Source organism: Podarcis filfolensis (assembly GCF_964270895.1).
Source record: "Podarcis filfolensis genome assembly, chromosome: 1".
NCBI lineage: Eukaryota > Metazoa > Chordata > Lepidosauria > Squamata > Lacertidae > Podarcis > Podarcis filfolensis.
The window spans coordinates 97,827,948-97,851,300 of NC_139604.1; the positions used below are offsets into that span (position 1 = coordinate 97,827,948).

At 40.7% G+C, this 23,353-nt stretch overlaps 1 protein-coding gene across 1 annotated transcript in view; it reads left to right on the top strand.

Moving 5' to 3' along the window:
• Positions 1–23,353, top strand: part of DPH6 (diphthamine biosynthesis 6) — a 242,294-nt gene that overhangs the window by 35,384 nt on the left and 183,557 nt on the right. The window contains exon 4 of the mRNA XM_083614001.1: positions 13,696–13,769. Within this exon, the coding sequence (XP_083470127.1) occupies positions 13,696–13,769 (74 nt within the window). The remainder of the gene's footprint in view (positions 1–13,695; positions 13,770–23,353) is intronic.

The following is a 23,353-nucleotide window of genomic DNA, read 5'->3' on the forward strand; positions in this document are numbered from 1 at the left end:
TAAATTATTATTATTATTATTATTATTATTATTATTATTATTAAGGAGACACATGAAGAAGGGCCTGTAGGTTCATATGGAAAGAGGTGGTCCTTGAGGTATTGCAGTGTACTGGAAGGTTGGTTTTTGTTGAAGTTAGGAATAACTTCTTGTCAGGAAGAGCACTTTAACAGTGGACCAACTTACCTAGAAGGGTGGGCGGGCAGGCAATCCTTCACTGGAGGTGAGGCTGGAAAATTGCATTTTGGAGATGCTCTAGACCTCTGGATTTTCTGCATTGAGCTGTTAGATCAACTAGAATCCCTAGATGACCTACAAGACCCCAACCAAGTCTGTGATTATGTTAAATACTAGCAAGTTTGAAAAATCCTACCATATATGATCTCTCCCCAGTACACAATCTCCACAGTATTATGCAAAGAGCTTCAGCTGCACAGGGTTTTCATGTTAAAACCAAAGTTCCCTCGGCATTCCTGAACGTTTACAAACTGTGCATATTTATTGCCGCAAAGTTGTAAATGCATTTTCAAAGTGTGTTTTCAGAATGTATGTAAACTGAATCTACTCAACAGCTATTTTCTTTGTCCCGTACATTTCACAATATTTCCATTTAAATGTAGATTTTGATGCCCCCCCGTCTTGTAATAGAAAACATTTTTTTTTTCCTTTTCAAATGATAAAAGAATCATCTACTTTAATACAACATTATTCCCTCGAGGGATAGGGTTGGTTGTTTTTTTAAAGCTTTGTTACAGAAGTACAAGAGGATTAAGGGATGTTTGTTTATCCAAAACAAAAAAACCCCTCTTAGGGAATGATGATGATGATGATGATGAATATTAAAAATATTAAAATACTGTAATACATCAAACATTAAAAGCTTCCCTAAACAGGGCTGCCTTCAAATGTCTTCTAAAAGTCTGGTAGTTGTTGTTCTCTTTGACATCTGGTGGGAGGGTGTTCCACAGGGAGAATCACATGTTCCTTTGGGGAGGGAGGGTAGAGATGGAGGTCTTCTATTTCAAGCCTCCCCTAGCAGCCACAGAAACTTCTGCTTCTCTATTGTTTGTCCCATCCAGTGATGGGAGTGCCTAAAAGGAGGTGTGCAAAGGGTAAACCATGGGTGACTTAAGATCTGCTGGAGCCAAAGCCTTACTGCTCCTTCAACAACAGCACCAATGCTCCACCCAACCTTCCCTTTTGCTGATGTTGGATTGCCCTGCTAAAAGCAAAAGACTGATAACCAAAACTTGGTCAACATTGCCACTATTCAAGTTACAGTTTGTAAAAGAGTAACATGTGCTATAGTTTTGAATGTAGTACAGTGGTACCTTGGTTCCTAAACACAATCCATTCTGGAAGTCTGTTCGACTTCCAAAACATTTGCAAACCAAGGCACAGCTTTTGTTTGGCCCTGGAAACAATGCTGACAGCCGAAACGGACGTTTGGCTTCCAAAAAAAGTTTGTAAACCAGAACACTTACTTTCAGGTTTGCGGCGTTCGGGAGCCGATTTGTTCGGGAGCCAAGCCATTTGGGAACCAAGGTACCACTGTATTAAAAATGTGTCAGCAAATTGCAATTCATGAGAAAACTTTGGAACAAATTTAATTCTATGGATACATTATAAACTATAAAACAAAATAAAATTTTAATAGAGAAAAAGTAACAAGGTTTTTTTTTTGTTTTGCTAAATATATTATATTTTTTAAAATGTAGAGCAGAAGGTTAAGTATACATCTCAGCCATATAAAATTTGCAGTTGATTTAACTGGGGGAGCAGAGGGATATCCTGGTTGTAGGAGGTGACATCTTGTGAAGACTTTCACAGTTAGTGTTGCAGAATCCTGACAATGTAGGCCTTGATAAATAAGGCAAGAGAAAGCGAGACTATTTAACAGGCTAATCTTGCAGTTCTATACCCTATTATTTGGGGGGGGGGAGGCCCTTTTGAACTCAGTGTGATTGACTTCTGAGTAAACACACATGGGAGCAGACTTTAAGGCTGCTTTCAGCGCTTATATACTTCGGTGCTTACATCCTTTTGAACAAAAAGGGACTTACTCCCAAGTAAGCACTTTTTGGACCAGACTGCAAACTGTGCCAGTAGCCTATATTTTTGTTGTTAGGCTGCTTTTCACCTTTTAGATGTTAAATATTTCTAGAAGTTGTTTTAAACCAGCTTATCAAACAAGGAGATTTTTAGTGGGGTCCAAAGGTGCTGCATATGAATGAAAAAGCACTTCCACTTATGTAAGATGTGCCATGATTTCTTCTTTCCCTCTACAGAACTCTGTGTCCCACTTCAGACCTTTGAGAGGGGTTTCTAACTCTTAGGACACCCTTAGCCAACGTGGTCCTATTCAGCTATTGTTGGACTACAGCTTCCACCAACCCTAGTCAACATGACCAATGGTAAGAGATGATGAGAGTTGTAGTCCAACCACGACTATTACTAGTGGGCACCATATTGGCTTATCCTGCCTTAGGCGTCTTCTCAGGGGCAAGACTGCTATAGTCAAAGTGAAGGGGATGATCTGTCATGCTGATGTGGATTCAAGTCCATCCCTCGATTGTCATACTTTGTGTATTTTGTTGTAACAAATATATATATCAATACAGAACCCCTTTTTTTAAAAACAAGAGTTCCAAATTAGGGAGGAAGCACCTGTGACCTTTCAGTTGTTGTTAGATTCCGTATTCCATCTGTCCTAAGAAGCATGATCAGAGATTATGTGAGTTTGTAGTCCAAGAATATTCATTGGGTCGCAGGTTCCCCATCCTTGCTCTAAATGCTTTCCTAATTCTCCAAGCATTTTGGTACTGCTTGTAATTCAGCTTAGCTATATGTTTTGAATTTCAGAGAGCAGTGACTTGGATCCTCAAATCACAGTTTGAACAGTGGATATCGAAGTGAATGTCACAATTTGCAAATAGCCTATTTGACAATTGCAGCCTGTACCTCTCTTTGTACCAAAATCCCTTTTTCGGCTCCCCTCGCCAAGATACTGTCACTTATTGTTCTCATGTGCATTTATTTTGTTAGGGTAAATAAATGACAAGTCATTGTTAAACTTTAATTTCTTTTGATTTATCACACTTAATTTCATTTATTCTTTATTTCGTTTTCTCTTCAGAGTTTTTTTTTTACTCAAATACTATTAAAATTGCAATTTATAAAATCTTTTGTTAATGATCGTTTGAGTGACTCATTCGTAATTGGTTCTTTTCAGCTGAAAGCAATTGCTTAACAACTCTTAATGCTATGCAAAGTGAAATGCATGTTTTGTAAGTTTCCTATGTTGCCACATTATGAAACCTTTTGTGCACAAAATTTTGGCCTCTAAGAAGCTTCATAGAGTTCTGACTGAAGGTATTCATATTTCATCCTAGTCTATTACAGTGACCCCCCTGGAATAATAGGGTTGTGGTGGAAGGGGGAGGTTGACTTCATGATATTCTTGTGGAGAAGGTACTAAAATGTAGAGTGGACGAGGTAACTGTTAGGTGGATTTATAGCTGGTTGACTGACCAAACCCAAAGACTGTTCACTAACGGTTCCTTGTCATCCTGCAAAACAGTGACTTGGATAAAGGTATTGAGGGGATGCTCATCAGATTTGCAGATGACACCAATCTGGGAGGGGTAGCAGTGCCACAGAAAACAGAATCAGGATTCAAGATGGCCTTGACGTATTGGAGAACTGGGCCCAAACAAACAAAATGAGGTTCTAGACTTAGGCAGGAAGAACCAGCTGCACAAGTTTAAGATGGGGGACACCTGGCTTGCCAGTAGTACATGCAAAAAGGACCTAGGGGTCTTGGAGGACCACACGCGTAATATGAGTCAACAGTGCGATACAGCACCCCCCAAAAAAGCCAGTGCTATTCTATGTCATCAGAAACATAGTGTCCTGATCAAGGGAAGTAATTGTCCAGGCATAGGCAAACTCCCACCCTCCAGATGTTTGGGACTACAATTCCCATCATCCCTGACCACTGGTCCTGTTAGCTGGGGATGATGGGAATTGTAGTCCCAAACATCTGGAGGGCTGGAGTTTGCCTGTAATAGTCCCATTCTATTCTGTCTTGATCAGACCACACCTGGAGTGCCACAGTTTAATAAGGACATTGACAAGCTGGAATGTGGGCAAAAGAGGGCGACCAAGATGCTAAAGGGTCTGGAAACTAAGCAGGGGGTTGGACTAGATGACCCTCGGAAACCCTTCTAACGGTTTCTATTCTGTAATTCATTTGCATGCTTATATGGAGATTCTGCACCAAGAGTAGGAAACCTCTGGCTCTCCAGATGTTGTTGGACTCTAGTTCCCAACAACCCTAACCAATAGCCAGAGATGGGACTTGTAGTCAAAAACACATGGAGGGCCCCATGCTCTCTACCCGAAGGTCTTTGGTTCTTGCTCTTAATTTTCTGTGTTGCGATATGTTTCCCCACCACCACCAATTTTTGTGTTGTCGCCTACAGAAATCTGATTCAGTAGGATCAAAGTTTTATCTCCCCTCTCTGGCAGTTATCAAAACAAAACAAAACAATACCATTTGGTCATTACGGTTGCTACAACATAATCTAAGTGCCTCACTTAAACAATGGGTTGGATCCAAGGGTGCTGTTCTGCATGTGGAAGGCATCTTCTCCTTGCCTTAGAGTTGTTTTAACAACTCTCGTTAGAGCACTAAATCCACAGATTCTCCAGCTTGTGCAGTTTCTGGCACAAATCGAAGCATGAGAACGCCTATAGAAGCTGCATGAACTCTTGCAGAAGAGTTTGTGGAACAATTTTAGCAGCTATTTTACTTCTGCACATGGATTTTCAGCTCTATTATCAGAGAGCCCTGCTTATTCTTTGTCTTTTAAAAAAGTCCATACTAGAATGTAAGAAAGGCTTTTCATTTGAGATGCTTAATAGCTGTCTTGCCTACATTGTGTGCAGTTGCACAAACTTGCATGGTGGGAGCACGAAAGGCCCGTAGTTTATGAGACATTATTTCTGTATCGGCACCAAACAGAGAATTTATTTCATTTTTTAAAAATCAGGCATTTTTCATTTTATAGATGGATATTTTTCTTCTACTTATGTGTGTCTGAAGCTCGGTAAAGATTTGTCAAAGTGAGATTCTAATAATTAGGTTTCATGATGTCAGTTGTTTTCTTTAAAGTATCAAGTTTAAAAGTATCCTGACAACTCTGTTATGGACATGGCCATTAAAACCTCTAGTTTGTAGTGGTACGTTGAATGCAAAATCTTTTACCATTACGGAACAGTTTAGTGGGCCCCTTTAATGAGCTCTATATATTTAAAATGCCTATTTCCTGTCTGAAGCTAGAAAAACACTAAAAAGAAAAAAAGAAAAAGCTAAAGACTGAAAACTTCTGCTTTTGTTTAGTCTGTGGTAGAATTATTGATGTTGCTTTCATGATCAGTGATTGATTTAGGAGTATTTTTCTTTGTATTGTATTCAACATTGATTCCTGTAGCTATAGTTCAGTTATTTTGAGCACTGAGTGAGCTTTTGTTTGACCTGTATAGAATTCACCTTGTAACTATTATGATTTGTTAGGGCTGTGTGCTTAGATTTAGGCCTTACACCAAGGACCGGATTCAAAGGACCATTGGGAGAGCATCCATGTATGGAAAACCTGGAAGCCTCAGCATTGACCCAGAGCAAGAACATTAAATGTTTTGTATGGGAGACAGGACTTTATACACGTTATTACATGGCCTGTGTGCATTGAAAAAATTACACATACTTAGAAACAAGAGAAAGTTTCATGTATGACATTTCTTGTATGCATGCAACGATACTAAGCAAGATCACTTGCTTAGAAGCCTAAGGCTGTGTAAATTATTTGGAAGGAGGTCCCATTGAACAAATTGCAATAGTATGTGCAATAGACATACAATAGTAATGGGTGGTATGTGGCCAGAATTATAAGGGCGGTAGTTACTAGGCAGCAGGTTTTCCATCCATGAGATAGAAAGTAAACGTCCATACCGTTTGAGCAAGAGAAGCATGAATATAATTTGAAAACAGAACAGTAGTAGTTCATAAAACAGGAGTACAATATCTGGCTCCTGGAATTATACTGGTCGTATACAGGATTGCGTCTGTTTGGACCAAAGTGCCAGTGAGGGCCTAGTCTGCGAGAAGAGTAGGAACTCCACAAGCATAAACACAATGCATGGCTTGTTGTAATATTTATAATGTTTAACCTTTGAAGTCATAAACCTCCTCCTACAGTCCTTTATCCAAATCGAAAAGCAGCCTCCAACTCACTGTGATGGGCAATCATGTTACAATTTCAAGAGTTTTAATATTGTGAGCAGTGGAAGTATGGAGGAACCAGTTGCAATTAGTAAAAATGGCTTCACTTTTTTTTAAAAAAACCCCAAAACTATTGGCTCAAATTGCCTTCTGTCCACAGAGGGACACCACTGGATGCAACTTACTGCCCTTAGGCTTTGGGTGAAAAAATATTTTTTTTTTTTTTTGAGGAAGCAATAAACTTATAATAAACAAATGTATTTGATCTGAGAAAAACAACTGCATGACTAAGTTAGGCTTCCTTGGTGGCCTGGACAGATTTTTACCATGGCCTCGATACATTTTTCCATATTTGGAGGCAAACCAAATAGTGAGTCTCGGCCAATTTTCTGTTGCAAGAAAATCAAGGCATTTCCTACATGAATAAAGCTACTTGATATAACCTATATTATAACTCTATAAATTTTGCCTATATGACATGACATCATTCAGTATCTGCGTATATACAACATCATTGCACTTTGTGCATATTTGATTTTCATCTTCAAAGTTCGGCTTGCCTGAGTCATAGTCCTGTTATGTCATGAATTCAAAATAATAAAAAAATCTGAATTTCACATATCAAATGTCGTCTTTTCAAGTAAGCAATGGTTCATTTCATTTAGGTATTTTTGTACTTCCTTATTTCAGGAGTTTTGTAGCAGCAGCTTTGAAGTGTTTGATGCCTTCTTGCTTATTTTTGGCTGAAATTTTTATCTTGCTTAGAAACATGCAATGTGCGAAAAACAACTTACTGAATCAGATCTCTCCCTTTTTTTTAATGTTGAGACACCTGGTCTGAAATGTGAGCCAAAGCAGGCCAGAAGACTTGTGAGGAGAGGCACCACCTTAATCAATCACATAAAAAGGAATATCAAAAAGTAAGGATAGTGGCATGCAGAGAAAAGTTGAGAGCCCTATGCTCCTCCTTCATTCCAGTTCAATATCCTTATTTTAAAAACCTGAGTGTTTTCCTAAAGTCAAATTGTTCTTGTCTTGCCAGTTCATTTCTGCTGTTGATAATACATTTTGTCCAGCTTGGTTGGCACACATTTAGATTACTGAGTTTGTGTTGGGTTTCACGTTGAATATATGAAGGTCCCTTATGCTGAGTCAGGCCACTGAGCCATCTAGCTTTGCACTGACTACTCTTGCAGTTGCTCTTCAGGTTCTCAGGCACAGGTCATCTGATGATGCCAGGGATTTGAACTTCGAACCTTATTTATGCGCGGGGCTGTGGCCTTTCTCTGTAAATAGCAGTCTTTCAAACAGTAAAGTAAGCATTTGACATTGGGTTCTTACATTTCCATAGAAGTATTCTGTAGGCCACAGCCTAATACTGACAACTTCCAACCCACTCTGATCTTATGGACTTAGGACGACTGTTTTCAGGGTCCCAAATTAGAGCGACTTTGCATTGCTCAGAGTCATATGATCGGCATACTAATTTTGTGTTCATGTCCTGCTTGGGCTGCCCATAGGCATCTGTTTGACCACCGTGAGGACAAAATGCTGTGCTAGGTAGGCCTTTGGTCAGATCCAGCAGGGCTCTTACATCCTTATTCTAAATTTATGCTCTTGCATGATGATGACAAAGGGCTGAATGCTTGTCATACAGAAGTTCTCACAGCTGGAGAAGATGGGTTTCTTAGATTCTTGTGGTTCTTTTCTGAGAGCGCATTGATGCACACTAGGGAGATTCCAGCTCAATTCATATGAATGCAGGACTCCTCCTGGTCTATAGGCCTGTTAGTCTCCAAATCATAGTTCTGTGGTAGCGCACACAGTGTACAAGGTTCTAGTTTCAGTTCATGGTGTCTCTCATGAGAGTGTGAAGTCAGCTCCTGCCAGGGGCATTGACAAGTTGATGCCAGTCACAGCAACTAATAGCAGTATGTGGAAAACAAAAAATGATTGGCAGTGCTTAGAGCAAAACTGTGGGTGTTTATTCATTTGACAAAGGCTTACCTTTTACTTCTAGATTTTTCTAATTATATACTTGGATTCCCCCCCCCCCCAATCATTTCACATCAGATGTATTTCTCCCCTGAAACTGAGAAACAAGGCTATCCTAAATTTCCATAAAGTATTCCATTTACTCTCAACATTGGTTAGTAAAATACCAGATGGGTGCCAAGACACAGTCTAATAAAATATAAGGAAAAGGGGTCTATGATTACACACTGCTCGATATAGTTATTTCAGTCCATTGGGATGCATAGAGAATTGGGAGCATTACAGGCCCTTTAATCCAAACTCCCCACAACCCAGTGTCAGAGGAGTTTGGATTGCATCCTAAACTGGGAAAACAAAAGGTGGATGAATTTAAGGTAATCCAGTTCTATCTGTTTAGTCAACATGCTGACTTGTGATGTCAGGAGATACAGAGATAAAGGATCAGTGTGTGAGAGAATGCTTTGGAACCACAAACAGTTTGGTCTTGGAAATTTTGAGTTTGAGGCAGCCACAAAACATCTGAATAAATATAATAGGTGGAGAGCCAGACTAGACAGTGCAAATGTTGAATGTCTGTTCTTAGGTGGTTTTTCTTCTGCCTGTCAGAAGAATCATTAGAACATAGAGCATAATGAAGTTGGGTTGGAAGGATTAAGACAGAATAGAGACCCATACGTTAGCTAGCAAGATAATATTTGACAAGGATGCTTCCAATAGATTGCAGAAAGAGGAGGGAAGGCAACCGTATACAGTGGTACCTCAGGTTAAGTACTTAATTCGTTCCGGAGGTCTGTACTTAACCTGAAACTGTTCTTAACCTGAAGCACCACTTTAGCTAATGGGGCCTCCTGCTGCTGCCGCGCCGCCTGAGCACAATTTCTGTTCTCATCCTGAAGCAAAGTTCTTAACATGAAGCACTATTTCTGGGTTAGCGGAGTCTGTAACCTGCAGCGTATGTAACCCGAGGTACCACTGTAGTTGGAAGCAAGAGAGTCAAAGTGAAAGAGTATACGGCATGTCTCAGGCATGTGCCGGTTAAGAAAAGTATACAAATCAGCCAGAGATTAGAAGAGTCCAGGGATAGGTTCTCCATCCCCTCCAAAATGGGGGAAGAACTTGGAACGTTTGATAAGGAACGAGCTGGGGATGGGGAGAGTTATAAAAGGAGAATCATGGTAGCAGTTAAGATGGAATAGGGTGAAATAGGAGAGTAGCTGTCTTCTCAGAGGACAACTGATGGGGAAGGAGGAAAGGAACAATGGAGGAGAATGAGGTGAGTGCCTCAGCAGAAAGTGAGGAAGAGTTTGAAAGGTAGACCTTAGATGGAGAAGATAGGCCGGGCGTTAATTAGAGTGGTGTAATTATGTTGCTTTGGTGGGGAGGGTGGCATAGGAACTGCACTCTCCTTTATTTAGACTGTAATTAAATTTTGAACATAAATATCCAATTTGTTGGCCTAGTAATTTTGTTTGCCAAGCCTAAACCTTGTTTCAAGTGTGTGTGCTTTTTATTTAGAAATAATAATGCATCTCTTTGTGAGGTATTTCCTAAAGTAGCTTGTATTTTTGCAAGTATAATCCTTAGTTCCCCCCAGTGCATGTTCAATTTAATGGTGTATTGGCATAGTAGCCCATTTTTCTAATTGCTTTTTAAAAAGCGATAATTTGACTGTTGTATGTAGCAGTTCTCCAAAGATAGATATTATTAAGGTGATGAACAGTTCTGTTTGGCTTTATGCTTATCAGTAACCTTTACTCATAATGTGATATTGTCTGAATGTCTTATTTTGTTCAGCTTTCCCTAGCCCTGATGAAGCCTTAGGCTGCTGTTTCTTTGAGTTACTGATAATTTTTTATCTGATTAACTGACACATTTAGTTGAAATCAGACACAGCCCTTAGGCTGGGCATGGATTTAATTTAAAAAGTATCAAAGGTTTGCACTGTGTGCTGTTTAATCATCATGTTTATCAGGCAAGGAAAAATTACCGGAAGGACCATAGGGAGAGGGTTATCTTAAGGAGCAGTAGCTTGGGAAATTGACAATAACTACAAGGTAATTTACTGCTAACTTTCACTTTCATTAATATAACATTTCCCACTAATAATTACAGTGCATGTAATATACTAATTAAATGGAAAGCATTATCACTAATTTTCTTCTTGCTGAACTCAAGGAATTGTGTAACAAGAGGATTAAAAAGCATGTGTATTTATACTGTGTTTAATCCACTAGCAAATTGGGCAGCCCATAGAATTTTGTTATTGCATTCAGTTACTTTCTTATAGCAGTTCTTATGGTCTCTATTTTGGAATTCTTCCTATTTGATCTTATTTGGCAGCAAACCATTGAAGCTCAACCTGGAACCTATGGTTTATAACAACTATAGCTTGGTTGCAAATGCCCCCTTTTGAGGGTGAAGTGCTGGAGAGAGTGGTAGCTGAGAAATTGCTTAAGCTCCTAGACTGAATCAAATTACCGTATTTTTCGCTCTATAAGACGCACCGTCCCATAAGGCGCACCTAGTTTTTTGGGGGGGAAATAAAGGGAAAAAAATTTATTTCCCCCCCAGGCGCGGGGCTGGGGCGGGGGAAGCCCGAGCTTCCCCTGACCCCAGCCCCCAGAACAGGCAACTCTCCGCAAGCCGCGGGAGCCTGGCGCCGAGCTCCTGCGCCTTGCGGAGAGCTGTGTGAAGTCTGGGCGCGCTGACCTCAGCGCGCCCAGGCTTCAACATGCAGGCAACTCTCCGCAAGCCGCGGGAGCCCAGCGCGGGCTCCCACGGCTTGCGGAGAGCTGCGCGAAGCCTGGAGAGTGAGGGGGGTCGGTGCGCACCGATCCCTCTCGCTCTCCAGGCTTCAGTGAAAGCCTGCATTCGCCCCATAGGACGCACACACATTTCCCCTTCATTTTTGGAGGGGAAAAAGTGTGTCCTATAGGGCGAAAAATACGGTACCTAGACTGAATCAACCTTTGTTGCCCTGATGGACCAGCAATGGCAGACTGTGTTTTGGCCCCATGGTCTTCCTGCTGGCGTGTACTCCAGGGTACAATATTGTCCTCGGTGCTGTTTAATAGAAAAGTGAAGCCTTTCTGAGTATGCTCACTCAACGTTCAGGTAAAGTACAGGTAGTGGTTGGCACACAAAACACTATATCAACAGTCAAGGTGGCAAAGCTTTCAGGATTCTTCATACAACCACCAAACAGTTACGTAGTTCCAATTTTCAGCGAGGAACGCATGTTATCCTGCTGCAGAAAAAAGAATAGACTCTTGTGACAAATTAAGTATACTCTGGTTATCTCCCGCTTAGACTACTTTAATGTGTTCTATGTGGGACTATCTTTGAAGGTGACACAGAAACTACAACTAACCCAGAATGCAGCAGCTAGACTGGTGACTGGGAACGGCTGCCAGGACCATATAACACGGGTCCTGAAAACCTGCATTGGCTCCCAGTACGTTTCTGAGCACAATTCAAAGTGTTGGTGCTGACCTTTAAAGCCCTAAACGGCCTTATCCCTGTATACCTGAAGGAGCGTCTCCACCCCCATTGTTCAGCCTGGATACTGAGGTCCAGCTCTGAGGGCCTTCTGGTGGTTCCCTCACTGCGAGAAGTGAAGTTACAGGAAACCAGGCAGAGGGCCTTCTCAGTATGTATGTAAGCAAGAACCATACAGTTAGAAGGGACCATGAGGATCATCTAGTCCAGCCCTCTGCAATGCAGGAATCTTTTGCCCAACACCCAAAGCCCTGAATTAAGAGCCTCATGTTCTACTGACTGAGCTATCCCTCGTTAAGGTAGTGGCACCCTGTGGAAAACTCTCCCATCAGATGTCAAGGAAATAGACAGCTTTATGACTTTTAGAAGGCATCTGAAGACAGCCCTGAATAGAGAAGTTTTTAATATCTGATGTCACATTGTGTGTTTATATTCTGTTGGAAGCTGCCCTGAGTGGCTGGGGCAGTCCAGTCAGCCGGGGTACTACTACTATTACTACTACTACTACTACTACTACTACTAATAGCCTACACTTTTGTGGACTTGGTTTTCACTTGCTATCCATGTTGTCAGTACTTTTGAGGCTTGATAGGCTTGATAGCACTGGCATTGTGGTACATTTGATTGACCTCCCATGCCCTTATAAAATGTGGGGTTTTGGGGGCGGGCGTTATTGGGTTGTTGTTTTTATTTTGATTATATATTTTGTGGTTTTATATTTTGATTTTATTTTGTGAAACACCCCAAGACCTCCGGGTATAGGGCAGTATATAAATTCTAATAATAATAATAACCCACCCCAAGACCTCCGGGTATTTGTTGTTGTTTAGTCGTTTAGTTGTGTCCGACTCTTCGTGACCCCATGGACCAGAGCACGCCAGGCACTCCTGTCTTCCACTGCCTCCCGCAGCTTGGTCAAACTCATGCTGGTAGCTTCAAGAACACTATCCAACCATCTCATTCTCTGTCGTCCCCTTCTCCTTGTGCCCTCCATCTTTCCCAACATCAGGGTCTTTTCCAGGGAGTCTTCTCTTCTCATGAGGTGGCCAAAGTATTGGAGCCTCAGCTTCACGATCTGTCCTTCCAGTGAGCACTCAGGGCTGATTTCCTTAAGAATGGATACGTTTGTTCTTCTTTCAGTCCATGGGACCATCACTAGGGCTGAGTGATATCTGGTTTTTAACATCATGATATATCACCAGCTAATCATCAAGATATACTGATATATCACGAAGTCTGAAATAAGAATGCAGCTATGTAGAAGTAGTGGCTGGCTTCATGGTTTTTCCTATATTGTCATTTTTGCCACTGCCTACTCTTGTGATTTGCTACCTCTTGCAGGAGGTGGGGAGAGCTGAGTTGGCAGAGTTAACAGGGGCTGCAGGAATCAAGAGAAGCTTTGGCTGGCTTCACGGTTTTTCCCACAGTGTGATTTTTGCATAGCACACACATAAATCATGATTCGCAATATATTGCCAGGTCAAAAATTATGAAATGGGTATCACAATATGGACTTCAAACTTGTTTTCGGTGATATGTCACCCAGCCCTAACCAGCGCTTTGAACTGGGCCCAGAAATAAAACTGGAGATGGTGCTAATTAAAGAAGACTGGAGTAAGATGTTTAGAAAAGTAGATAGCAGAAATTCATCTAGCTGCAGCACTGTTGTGGATATCAGTAGCTCCCAGTGATTGCAAAGGCCAACATTTTTGTGACTTATAGCTTTGATATGGGCATCATTTGTATGTAGGGCTATTGGCAGGGTAGGTGGGCAGAGTTGTGTCTCTGATTATGGACTTCAGTTGTCATGTTTTTCCCTTTTCATACCTAAGGCTGAGTGAAAGTCAATACAATCCATGTTATTGAATACTTCATTAACTTATTTTTACTGGTTTTTATGTGTATCTCTTCCATTTCAGGATGAGGAGGGTGTGGAAGGTGTTTCTGTAGGGGCCATTCTTTCAGACTACCAACGGGTCCGTGTAGAAGACGTGTAAGTAAAATTACTCTCTGTGTTACAATGCATGGTAAGCAAGTCATAAAAGCACCTTTAAGCTATTGCTGCTTTTAATAAAAAATGTGCACTTAAATCAAGTTAGGATTCCAGAAAAACCACCAGAATTTTGAAAAAGAAATATTAAGATCTGGAGTTAAAAATTTATCTAAAATGTATAAGATATTATTAGATTGGGAAACTAAAGAAGAATTTGTGAAATAATCTATGATCAAATGGGCGCAAGATGTGGATCATAATATTGATCCAAACCTGTGGGAACATTTGTGGAAAATGAATTTAAAATTCACTGCTAATTATGCATTGAAAGAGAACTGTTTAATAATGACCCACTTGAGGCCAAGTAAACTAGCTAAAACGTTTAGAACTAAAAGTGACCTATGCTGGAAATGTAAAGAAACAATTGGCACATTTTATCACTCATGGTAGGTCTTGTAGAATAATAAAAGAATTCTGGGAGATGGTTTATAACGAATTTAAGAAAGTGTTTAAAAGAACGTTTCCTAAAAACCCAGAAGCTTTCCTTCTGGGAATAGTAACAATAGAAATACCAACAAATCAAACTGGATGTTTGTGACTACAGCTAGTAGCACAAAAGTAGAGAACTGATGTAGTACCATCAAGAGAAGAATGGCACCTTAAAATATTAGAATATATAGAACTTGCCAGCATGACAAATAGATTAAGAAATAAAGATGGTAAGAATTTAATCTTCTCTCCCTGGTTTCGGATTCTGCCAGTCCTTTCCATCAATTCCAAATAGTCCATCAACCTGGAGATCTTATGTCCGAGGCTCTTAACTCTTTTCCAGGTCCCTTCTGCAGGTCTTCTTCATATTCTTTAATGCCAAAGAGCAGATCTCGGGAAGACTCCAACCTGACAATGCTTTTATTCCTTCCAGGCAGGTCAGCCAAATTTCCATAGTTGAAGCTGAGGTCTATAAGATGTTTCATGACATGTTTCAAAATTCCTCCAAATCCAAAGGCCACCAGAACTCCAATCTCCTCCAGACCCAAGTCCATGTCCCAAAAGCCAGTTAATCCCTGCATAGAGGGATCTTTCCAACTTTCCTTCTTCCGTCCAAGCCGGGATCCAATCCTGAAAATCTGGCTTTTTCTAGATTCAATCATAGATGGCCTCAACTTGTAATCCTCAATTTGCTTCTGTAAGGCTGAGGATCCCGCTTGTATTACTTTAGTCTCAACAACCACAGCTTTCTCTTTCTCCTCCACAATTTGTCCTGCCAAAGTAGATTCTTGTACCAAATCCTGAATTATTTCTGTATTGGTGCTCACTTTTTGACTCCAATTAGTCACTTTTTGATCCAAGTTGTCAATTTTAAAAGACATGTCATCCGTCTTCTTATGAAGCTGTTCCAGCGAATAGCTTATCTTGCATAATACCGTCACAATGGCTTCTCCTGTCAACATTTTGAGTGGTCCAAGGTCAATCTCTGGTTCTCACAATTACTTATCTTGCAGCTGGTGATTCCCCAGTTGCACCCCTGTGACAGTTTCAAACAGTCCCTCTAGAGGGAAACAGTCTCCACTTGTATCAGTCCTTTCAGACACAATTCAAGCCATAAAAATAGTTTCAATTTCCAGTTACTTTTTCTCCTTTTTAAACGCAGAAGAGGACAATGGAAACAGTATCTTTCTCTTATTTAACTAGCTGTCAAAAATGTTTTGTTCGCAGTCAATGAACTCTCCCAAAACTTCACTCTTTCTGGCAGCCCCTTTTCCAGGTTCGGAGCAGTGGCAATTTGATTTTTCACTCTCTCCTGCAGGCTCGCTAAGTCCAAAATTTTCCCCCTCTTCTCCTGCTTCCAAGGGGGGTTTTGTAGTTTTAACCGATGAAAATTTAATCCTTTGCCAAAAGCTTTCAAAGACTTTAGCTTATAACATTTTTGCTTCAGTCTATTTACAAAAGGGGAAGGCGGACTTCCTGTTTAAGACCTTCCCCGTTTCGGTGCCAAATTAAGGTATTTAAAGACCCAATTTTCCGTTCTACTCACGGGTAGTTGTTTAAAATCCAATTGTCCACAGGAAAAAGTCAGCGCTCTCCGGCAACAGCAATGCGGCTTCACTCCGTGAAAGAAGCAGTCAGTTCGAAGCACCGCACCACTCACCCCACGTCGCTCCGGATCCCCGAAACCGGGTTTCCCCGCGAGTAGGGGAGGCGCAAAAGGTGCCAGCCGAATCCCAGGTTCACAAGCTTCTCCCGCTTGTGATTTCAATGGGCCTCCGCCTTCACCGTGGCGGTCAGACCCTGCTTTTCACAGAGCAAGTTCCTCCCGATCGGAGGAGCTCCGCCATTGCCGGAGGCGCCAACCCGGAAGTCTCTCACTTTTGTCTGTTTTTGTTGGCTTGCTTATTTGTATTGTTTTGCCCATTGGCTACTTTGCTTGGAGTCAATGGGATGTTTTTAAGACTCGGATAAAAATGGTCTCCTTGGAGATGAAAGGTCTGATTTGACAAATATCACTCCTCTTATTGGGGAAATACTGCAGTGCATGCTTTTGATGAACGCTTTGCTTGTAAAGGATTGTACCTAGGATGTAGTTGGATTTTTTATTATTTTTGTCTTTTTTCTCTATGCCTGTAAGATGCTGCTGTCAGATTAGAATGGGCTCTTCTTAAAATATTTCCATTAGAGGTGCATCCAATATTTTTTTGTGGCCCACACTTCACCTTTCTGTAGCTTATATTTATATTCTGTCCATCTGCTTCCATTTGAGTGAAGAGGAAGGTGAGAACCATTGTAGGCTATTGCAATCTATGCCTGGGCAGCAGCAGTTTTGGCATAAGGTTCACCTATGGACATCTAGATGCCCTCCTACGAGTGCAGGTTTTCACTCCTGTTGTAATGAGTGAAGAAATGAGCGGGGAAACATGGAATTGCTTCTTTAACCTGTGATGGTACTTATTGTCGTTTAAAAAGTAAGTACTGTTTATAGCAGGAATGGAGGACCACTGACCTTCATCATGTTTTTGGACTCCATCTCCCATTAGTCCCAGCTAATATGGTCAATATTCAGGGATTGCCGAAGTTGTAGCCCAACGTCTGAAGACCTCTGGTGTCAGAACCCTGACTCAAAGTTTCAGGCATATTAAATGCCTAAAATGTATTGAGCAGTGTTCAGGGGGGAAATGGTTTCTGCACTATCTAAGGAATATGGGGTGAAAAAAGAGAATAATAAAAGGAACTGCATTATGCAGATTTTTGGATGTTAAGAAAATAAATTTAACTAAAGACGATAAAAATTTAGAAGCCAGTGGAGATAGAGACACAGCATAAATATGAACACAGAATAGGCGAGAAAAATTCAGCAAGCAGCGCCGTCCTCTATGAAAACTTAATAAAGAAAGGTAGGGAATGGTATGACCAATTAAATGCAATACTCAAGGCAAAATAGAACAAAGACTTGGCTTGATATTTTGTTAGTTGCAAGAGACAGTAAAGGGCAAGTTTTTGAATTGTATACATATGATTAGGAAAACCAAAAGTGGTAATGACACTCCTTGTACCTGATTAGAAGACTGAAGAAGGGTTAGCGGTGGTTCACACGTCATGATAAGCTAGGTTTGCTTTGTGCACACTGCTCGGATTGGGTCCACCCTTCCTTACTTTGCTGTGCTGGAATGAAATGAAGCATGGCCCCAGGTTAGTGCTACACATGATTTGTTTCTCTCCAAACCAAGAAACAAAGCCCAAGAGAAGCCATGTTGTGTGCAGTCTATGTAAGGGTGGTAGGAAAGAATATGAGGGAACAAGTGGGAGAAGCCCTTTCGTATGCTACTTGTGTGTGAAGGTGTCTAGAGAAGGCAAGTTCAGTAGAAAGGAACAAGAGCAGGATCTGTGGAATAGCAGCAAAAAGCAAAACCAAGGGATTTAAAATTAGGGAAAGCGGGAATACCAGAAAGAACATAAATCAAGAGAAAATAGAACCATGCCCAAACAGCCAATGTTACGGGGTGTGTGTGAGTTCATGAAAATAAATTTATTTGAAACTGAAGATCGATCAATAACAAATAGAAGGGAAAATAAGTTGCAGCACCTGAGATGAGCTGCAAAATGGCGTCTCCCGACAAGGGAAGCTCCCACGTTTATTTCAATGAACAATGCCAGTTTGCATACACATTCATTTCTGTGTATGAATTTGCTCTCTCCACTTCAATAAATAGAACTTAGGCCCAAGATATCTGTATGGGCATCTTCAGTTACAAAGACCTCAGGACTAGGCTTCTAGCATCTAGTGCAGGGATCCCCAAACTCGGCCCTCCAGCTGTTTTGGGACTACAACTCCCATCATCCCTAGCTAACAGGACCATTGGTCAGGGATGATGGGAATTGTAGTCCCAAAACAGCTGGAGGGTGCCTGATCTAGTGAGTAAACCTCACTAGCCATCCCTTTACAGTGTAGTCCTATGCGTTTCTACTAAGAACTAAGGCCACCGAGTTCAGTGGAATTCCTCCAAGGTATATAGCAGTTGTTCCCAATTAGCTAAGTACTGTGGAACCCCTGTTGTTCAAAAGCCAAGCCATGGACCCCCTAATTTTTGAAAATGTTGATACATCCGTGGTAGTTTTAGTTCTGTGAATGGCACCACCGTACCCTCCAACATGTCCCAGCGCAAAACCAAGAGGCACGTCTTCTAGGCTGCGCTGTTGCATGAGTCACGTGACCAGTGGGAGTGCACAGTGTCCAAAACCACTTTTTTTAAGGCACCACGATCTCATGTGAGAGGCGTGTCTGGCCACAATCTCACGTGTTCTGGGACGCTGTGCTCTCACAAGAGAGCATGGCCATCCAAAATTGGATGTTCCAGACAGTTGATGGGTATGTGTATTAGACCCCAGGGTGGGTACCCCAGGGGGTATTAGACCCCCTGGGGTCCGTGGACCACCAAGTGGGTATACCACTGGTATGTAGGATAGACTTGGTAGGTTTACAAGGGTCGTGGTTCTTAGGTTTTGATGTCTTAGTCCCGATTTAACCTGTTTGATGGTTATATTGTCAATTAGTAGTTTGTACATACGGTTTGTTGTAATTAAGCTTGATTTTAGTTTAGTAATGTGATGGTAGCTCCTGTGGCCTCTTACGGGAGAAAATGTACAAATTCACACATTCACTTACACAAATGTGAGTTCCATTCAGTTCAGCTGGTCTTATTTCTACTTCATATAGTAGCAGATGTTGCTGGAAGTGCAATCGCCGTTTCTTCCTTTTACTGATGCAGAAGAAGAATTTGTTGGTGGAACATTTTCTTCAAGCTGTCTTAAGCTTCTGAAAACATTTCACAGTTTGAAATATTTTGGTTGTAGTTACTGTAGGAAGTGTGAGATACATAATTGCATAACCATTTTACAAATAGACAGGACCTTTTCAATGGCCACACCAGCAGTAGCTGTTTATTTCTGGAAATGTTTAAACTTTCTGTAAAGTTGCCTCAGAAATAGCTTATACATACCTATATAAAAAAGTACACAATACAATGCAGTTGTAAAAACCCACCTGTAGTATAAAATAGCAGAACCAGCAAATGAAAGTAGAAAAGACAGCTGAAGTACTACATAAAGCTCAGGAGAATAGGATGGATTTCACCTGGCATGTGAAATATAACAAAGTTGGCACCAGTCAAACATGTGCAAAATTCGGGTGCCACCACCTAAAAGGCTGTCTTCAATAGCCATCCCCCTACTTCAGAATGGCAGGCACTTGGAAGACGACAAAATTGATGGTAGGTTCACGTGAGACAATGTGGTGTTTCAGATGCTTCAGACGAAGGCAGTTTAGGGCTATGGAACTATCTCACTAGAGACTCATCATGCAAGCTCCATGTTGATTTTTCAAAGGCAAGTAAGGACATAATTTTAAGAAATGCTTTTAGGGAATGATTCTGGCCATTTGGTTGTCTTTTAAACTGTGCATAAGAACATAAGAAGAGTCTGCTGGGTCAGGCCAATGGCCCATCTAGCCCAGCATCCTGTTTTCATAGTGGCAACTAGTCAACTTATAGAAAGCATGAAAGAAGGATCTGAGCACAACAGCATTCTCTGCACTCGTGGCTGGCAACTGGCAGTAGTCAGGGTCATGCCACCTCTGACAGCAGAGGCACAGCTGTCAACGGTTCCCTTTTTTAAAGGGAAATTCCCTTATTCCAAATAGGATTCCTTGCAAGAAAAGGGAAAAGTTGACAGCTATGAGCAGAGGTGGAGCATGGCTATAGCAGTTGGTAGGTATTGATAGCCTTAACTTCCAGGAATTGGTCTAACTGGTGATCACTGCATTCAAACTGGTGATTGCTACTACAGTGGTACCTCGGGTTAAGTACTTAATTCGTTCCGGAGGTCTGTACTTAACCTGAAACTGTTCTTAACCTGAAGCACCACTTTAGCTAATGGGGCCTCATGCTGCTGCTGTGCCGCCGGAGCACGATTTCTGTTCTCATCCTGAAGCAAAGTTCTTAACCTGAAGTACTATTTCTGGGTTAGCGGAGTCTGTAACCTGAAGCGTATGTAACCTGAGGTACCACTGTACTTCTTACGAGAGGAAATAGCTGTGGAGAGATGTTCTGAAATTGTAATTATGGATTGGATGCTGTGTTGTTTGTTGGGGGCTGCCTAGTCACAGCACAGGACTGCTCTCTCTCTCTCTCTCTCTCTCTCTCTCTCTCTCTCTTTCTCTCTCTGTATGAAATAAAATGAAATAAAATATGGAAGCCAGTAACTTGACTTAAATCATTGACCAAAACACAACCACTTCAGTGAGCCCAGTAAAGTTTCAGACTAAAGTTTTTCTAGCAGCATCTTCTGTGCTGCATGGCGAATTGAATTGGGAGAAGTTTCAAAAATGTATACAACATGGTTCAGGGAACTGCTGGTTAAATGGGGAGAAAACTTAAAAATAAAAAAAAACACCCAGGTGTATTGAAATTGCTGAGTATTCCAAAGGTAAGTCTTTGGATCCCAGCCCACGTTTCCACTTAAAAATAAATAAATGAATGAACAAAATATATAATAAAGGAAGTTCCAATTTTACTAGATGGCAGAACCATTAAAGCTTTCCAATTTATTTTATAACAAAATTCACGTTATGCTAGACTTCATGCTATTTTATATTATTTTTGCTAGAAAACGGAACACACTTCTCCATCCCATACTTCATAATCTTACACTATTAACTTCACTAGAGTGAGTAATCCTGTTTAAGTCAATAGGCCTATTCACAGTAATAACACTAAAAACCTATGTTCTTGTTTATTAGTTCAGTGTCTATAGAAGGGAGATGTATGTTGTGTGTGCGTCTAGTGTTTCAACTAACATTACTTTTATTCAGAAATGTATATGTATCCCTTGTTTAAAAATGTGCTTGTTTACTAGATAATTAAGTTCTTACTCATGATTTGCCATTTTAAGATAGAACATTGAATTCCATTTTAAAATCCCCAAAAGTAGGGTTTTAAAATTTTGTTTATTGAAATAAGGTCTACTTGAAATATTTTGAATACCTACAGCAGTAAAAAGAAACCCAAATAGGAAATTGGAACCTGAGAAACAGAACATACCACTGGTTGGTATAGCTATTAGGTTCAATGTATTTGATATTGGCAATTTCCTGCACCTTGATTCTTTAAGGGAAATCTGTTAGCAGGGCTCAGCTGTGTTAGCTCATTATAAAATTATATTGGTTGGATCCTGGCTTTCCCTCACTGGTGGTAGAATCTCCTAGGTGTTTTGCTAAGGACATTTCCGCTGGCCAAAAGTGAGGAAGGTGATTCTTGCCAGTTGTCCGTTCACCCATGGGACTCATTCCCTCCCATACTGTTTCAGGAGGTCTCCCAATTCCCTGGAGCAAATTTCCAGGTGGAAGGAAGACTTGACAAAAATTGTATCCTCTCCCATTCCACAAGTGGGATTTCTTCTAGATTCAAAGCCTTCCATGAATGGCAGCCAACCTTCCGTTTGCAGAAGGCAAAGTCTAGACCCAGGCTATTGAAACAGCATTATTAAATTTATGATCGGTTTCCATATCACTTTTCATAATACAGTGTTTAATTATGAGGAGTTTAAAGGACTTGAGACCTGTTAGAGTGCATTTAACATGTCTGTTATTCTAAAATCTCTATTTCCCCCTCTACATTTTCAATGCAGGGATGTTTTTCAGGCTTATTTCTTAGCCTATTGTGCTGCAGACTGTTCACAAAATTGTTCTTTATCAAGATCTAGCAGTGCATTATTTGTGAGCTTGGCTGCTTAATCGGGAAGGGTTTGCTTTAGGTCTCTTCAATTCATTTAATATATTTTTTGTATGCTTCTAAATATATAATTGTATGGGTGTTGTCGCACATTTACAATGTGTAAAATAAAAAGCCACCCTTGAGAAGAATGCATCCTACTAGACAAAGAGAAGATAAGAGCATTGCATTTTCCCTATTTTATATAAATCCTTGTCTCTAACAATACAGGCTTCGGGAACCTAAGCCCATCCTTTCCTGCAGCGCTTTGGAGTGAATTGTCTAAATATGTGTATCAGTTAAGCTGAACAAATATTGCTTAGTACAGTGATCCCAAGTGGTATTTAGTATTCCAGTGATATTTTGAGTACATATAAGGCTAAATTATAAATGTTGACTTTATTACTTGGAAAATTGGCTTCATTCAGGTGAATTATAATTAATAGATTTTTGGCGTAGACAGTCCTTAAGGGGTATGCTGACTTTATCTTATTTCCCTCTTTTAAAAAAGCAAGAAATTGGTGTCGTGACTATATAACTTTCCTTGGACCCTCTGATTTGTTAGGAAACTGTCTGCCAGGGCACACTTGCTGTTTTAGAGTTATCCACAGAAAAACAAATTGTGTGTCAATAGGTGTTCGTGGAGTAGGCAGTTGATGAGCAGTTTCCTTCTGCAGTTTCTGAGAGGCACTGAAAGTAGCCCTACTCATTCATACCTGACTTCCAAGTACTCAAGTTCTTTCCCTTCCATTTTACCCTCATCACAACCCTATGAGGCAGGTTAGGCTGAGAGATAATGAGTAGTCGAAGGTCACAAAATGAGCTTCATGGCTAAATAGAATAAAAGCCAGTATCTTCTGAAAAGAGGCTATGGGAGGTCCCGTTTAAGGAAAGGGCAAAGAGCAGCAGTTATGCTTTTTCCCCTGAGAACCAAAACAGAATGAGGATTTTGCAAGTGAATGTGTCCCTGTAGATTCAAAGCAAGTCCACTTTGAAAGCTGAAATAGCTAAAAAATTGAAGAGCAATAATGACCCCAAAGATTCATGTTGTGTTTCCATATTTAAAATTCAAAATGATATGGCCAGATGCCCTTGATTACACTATGGGTGATATACAGTGTTCTCCTCAGCGTGAATATTCTGAAATCAGTGGACTTCAAACACTTTTGTCCATTGATTTCAGTGGCTCTCTTCTGTGACGTAATTGGATATCACCCTATATTTTCCATAAAATCACTTGACATCTTCCTCCTTTAGTCCCACGGTAAATGGGTGGACTATCATAGGTTTAAAGGTAGCAGTCTTGGAAAATATCCAGTGCTTTCA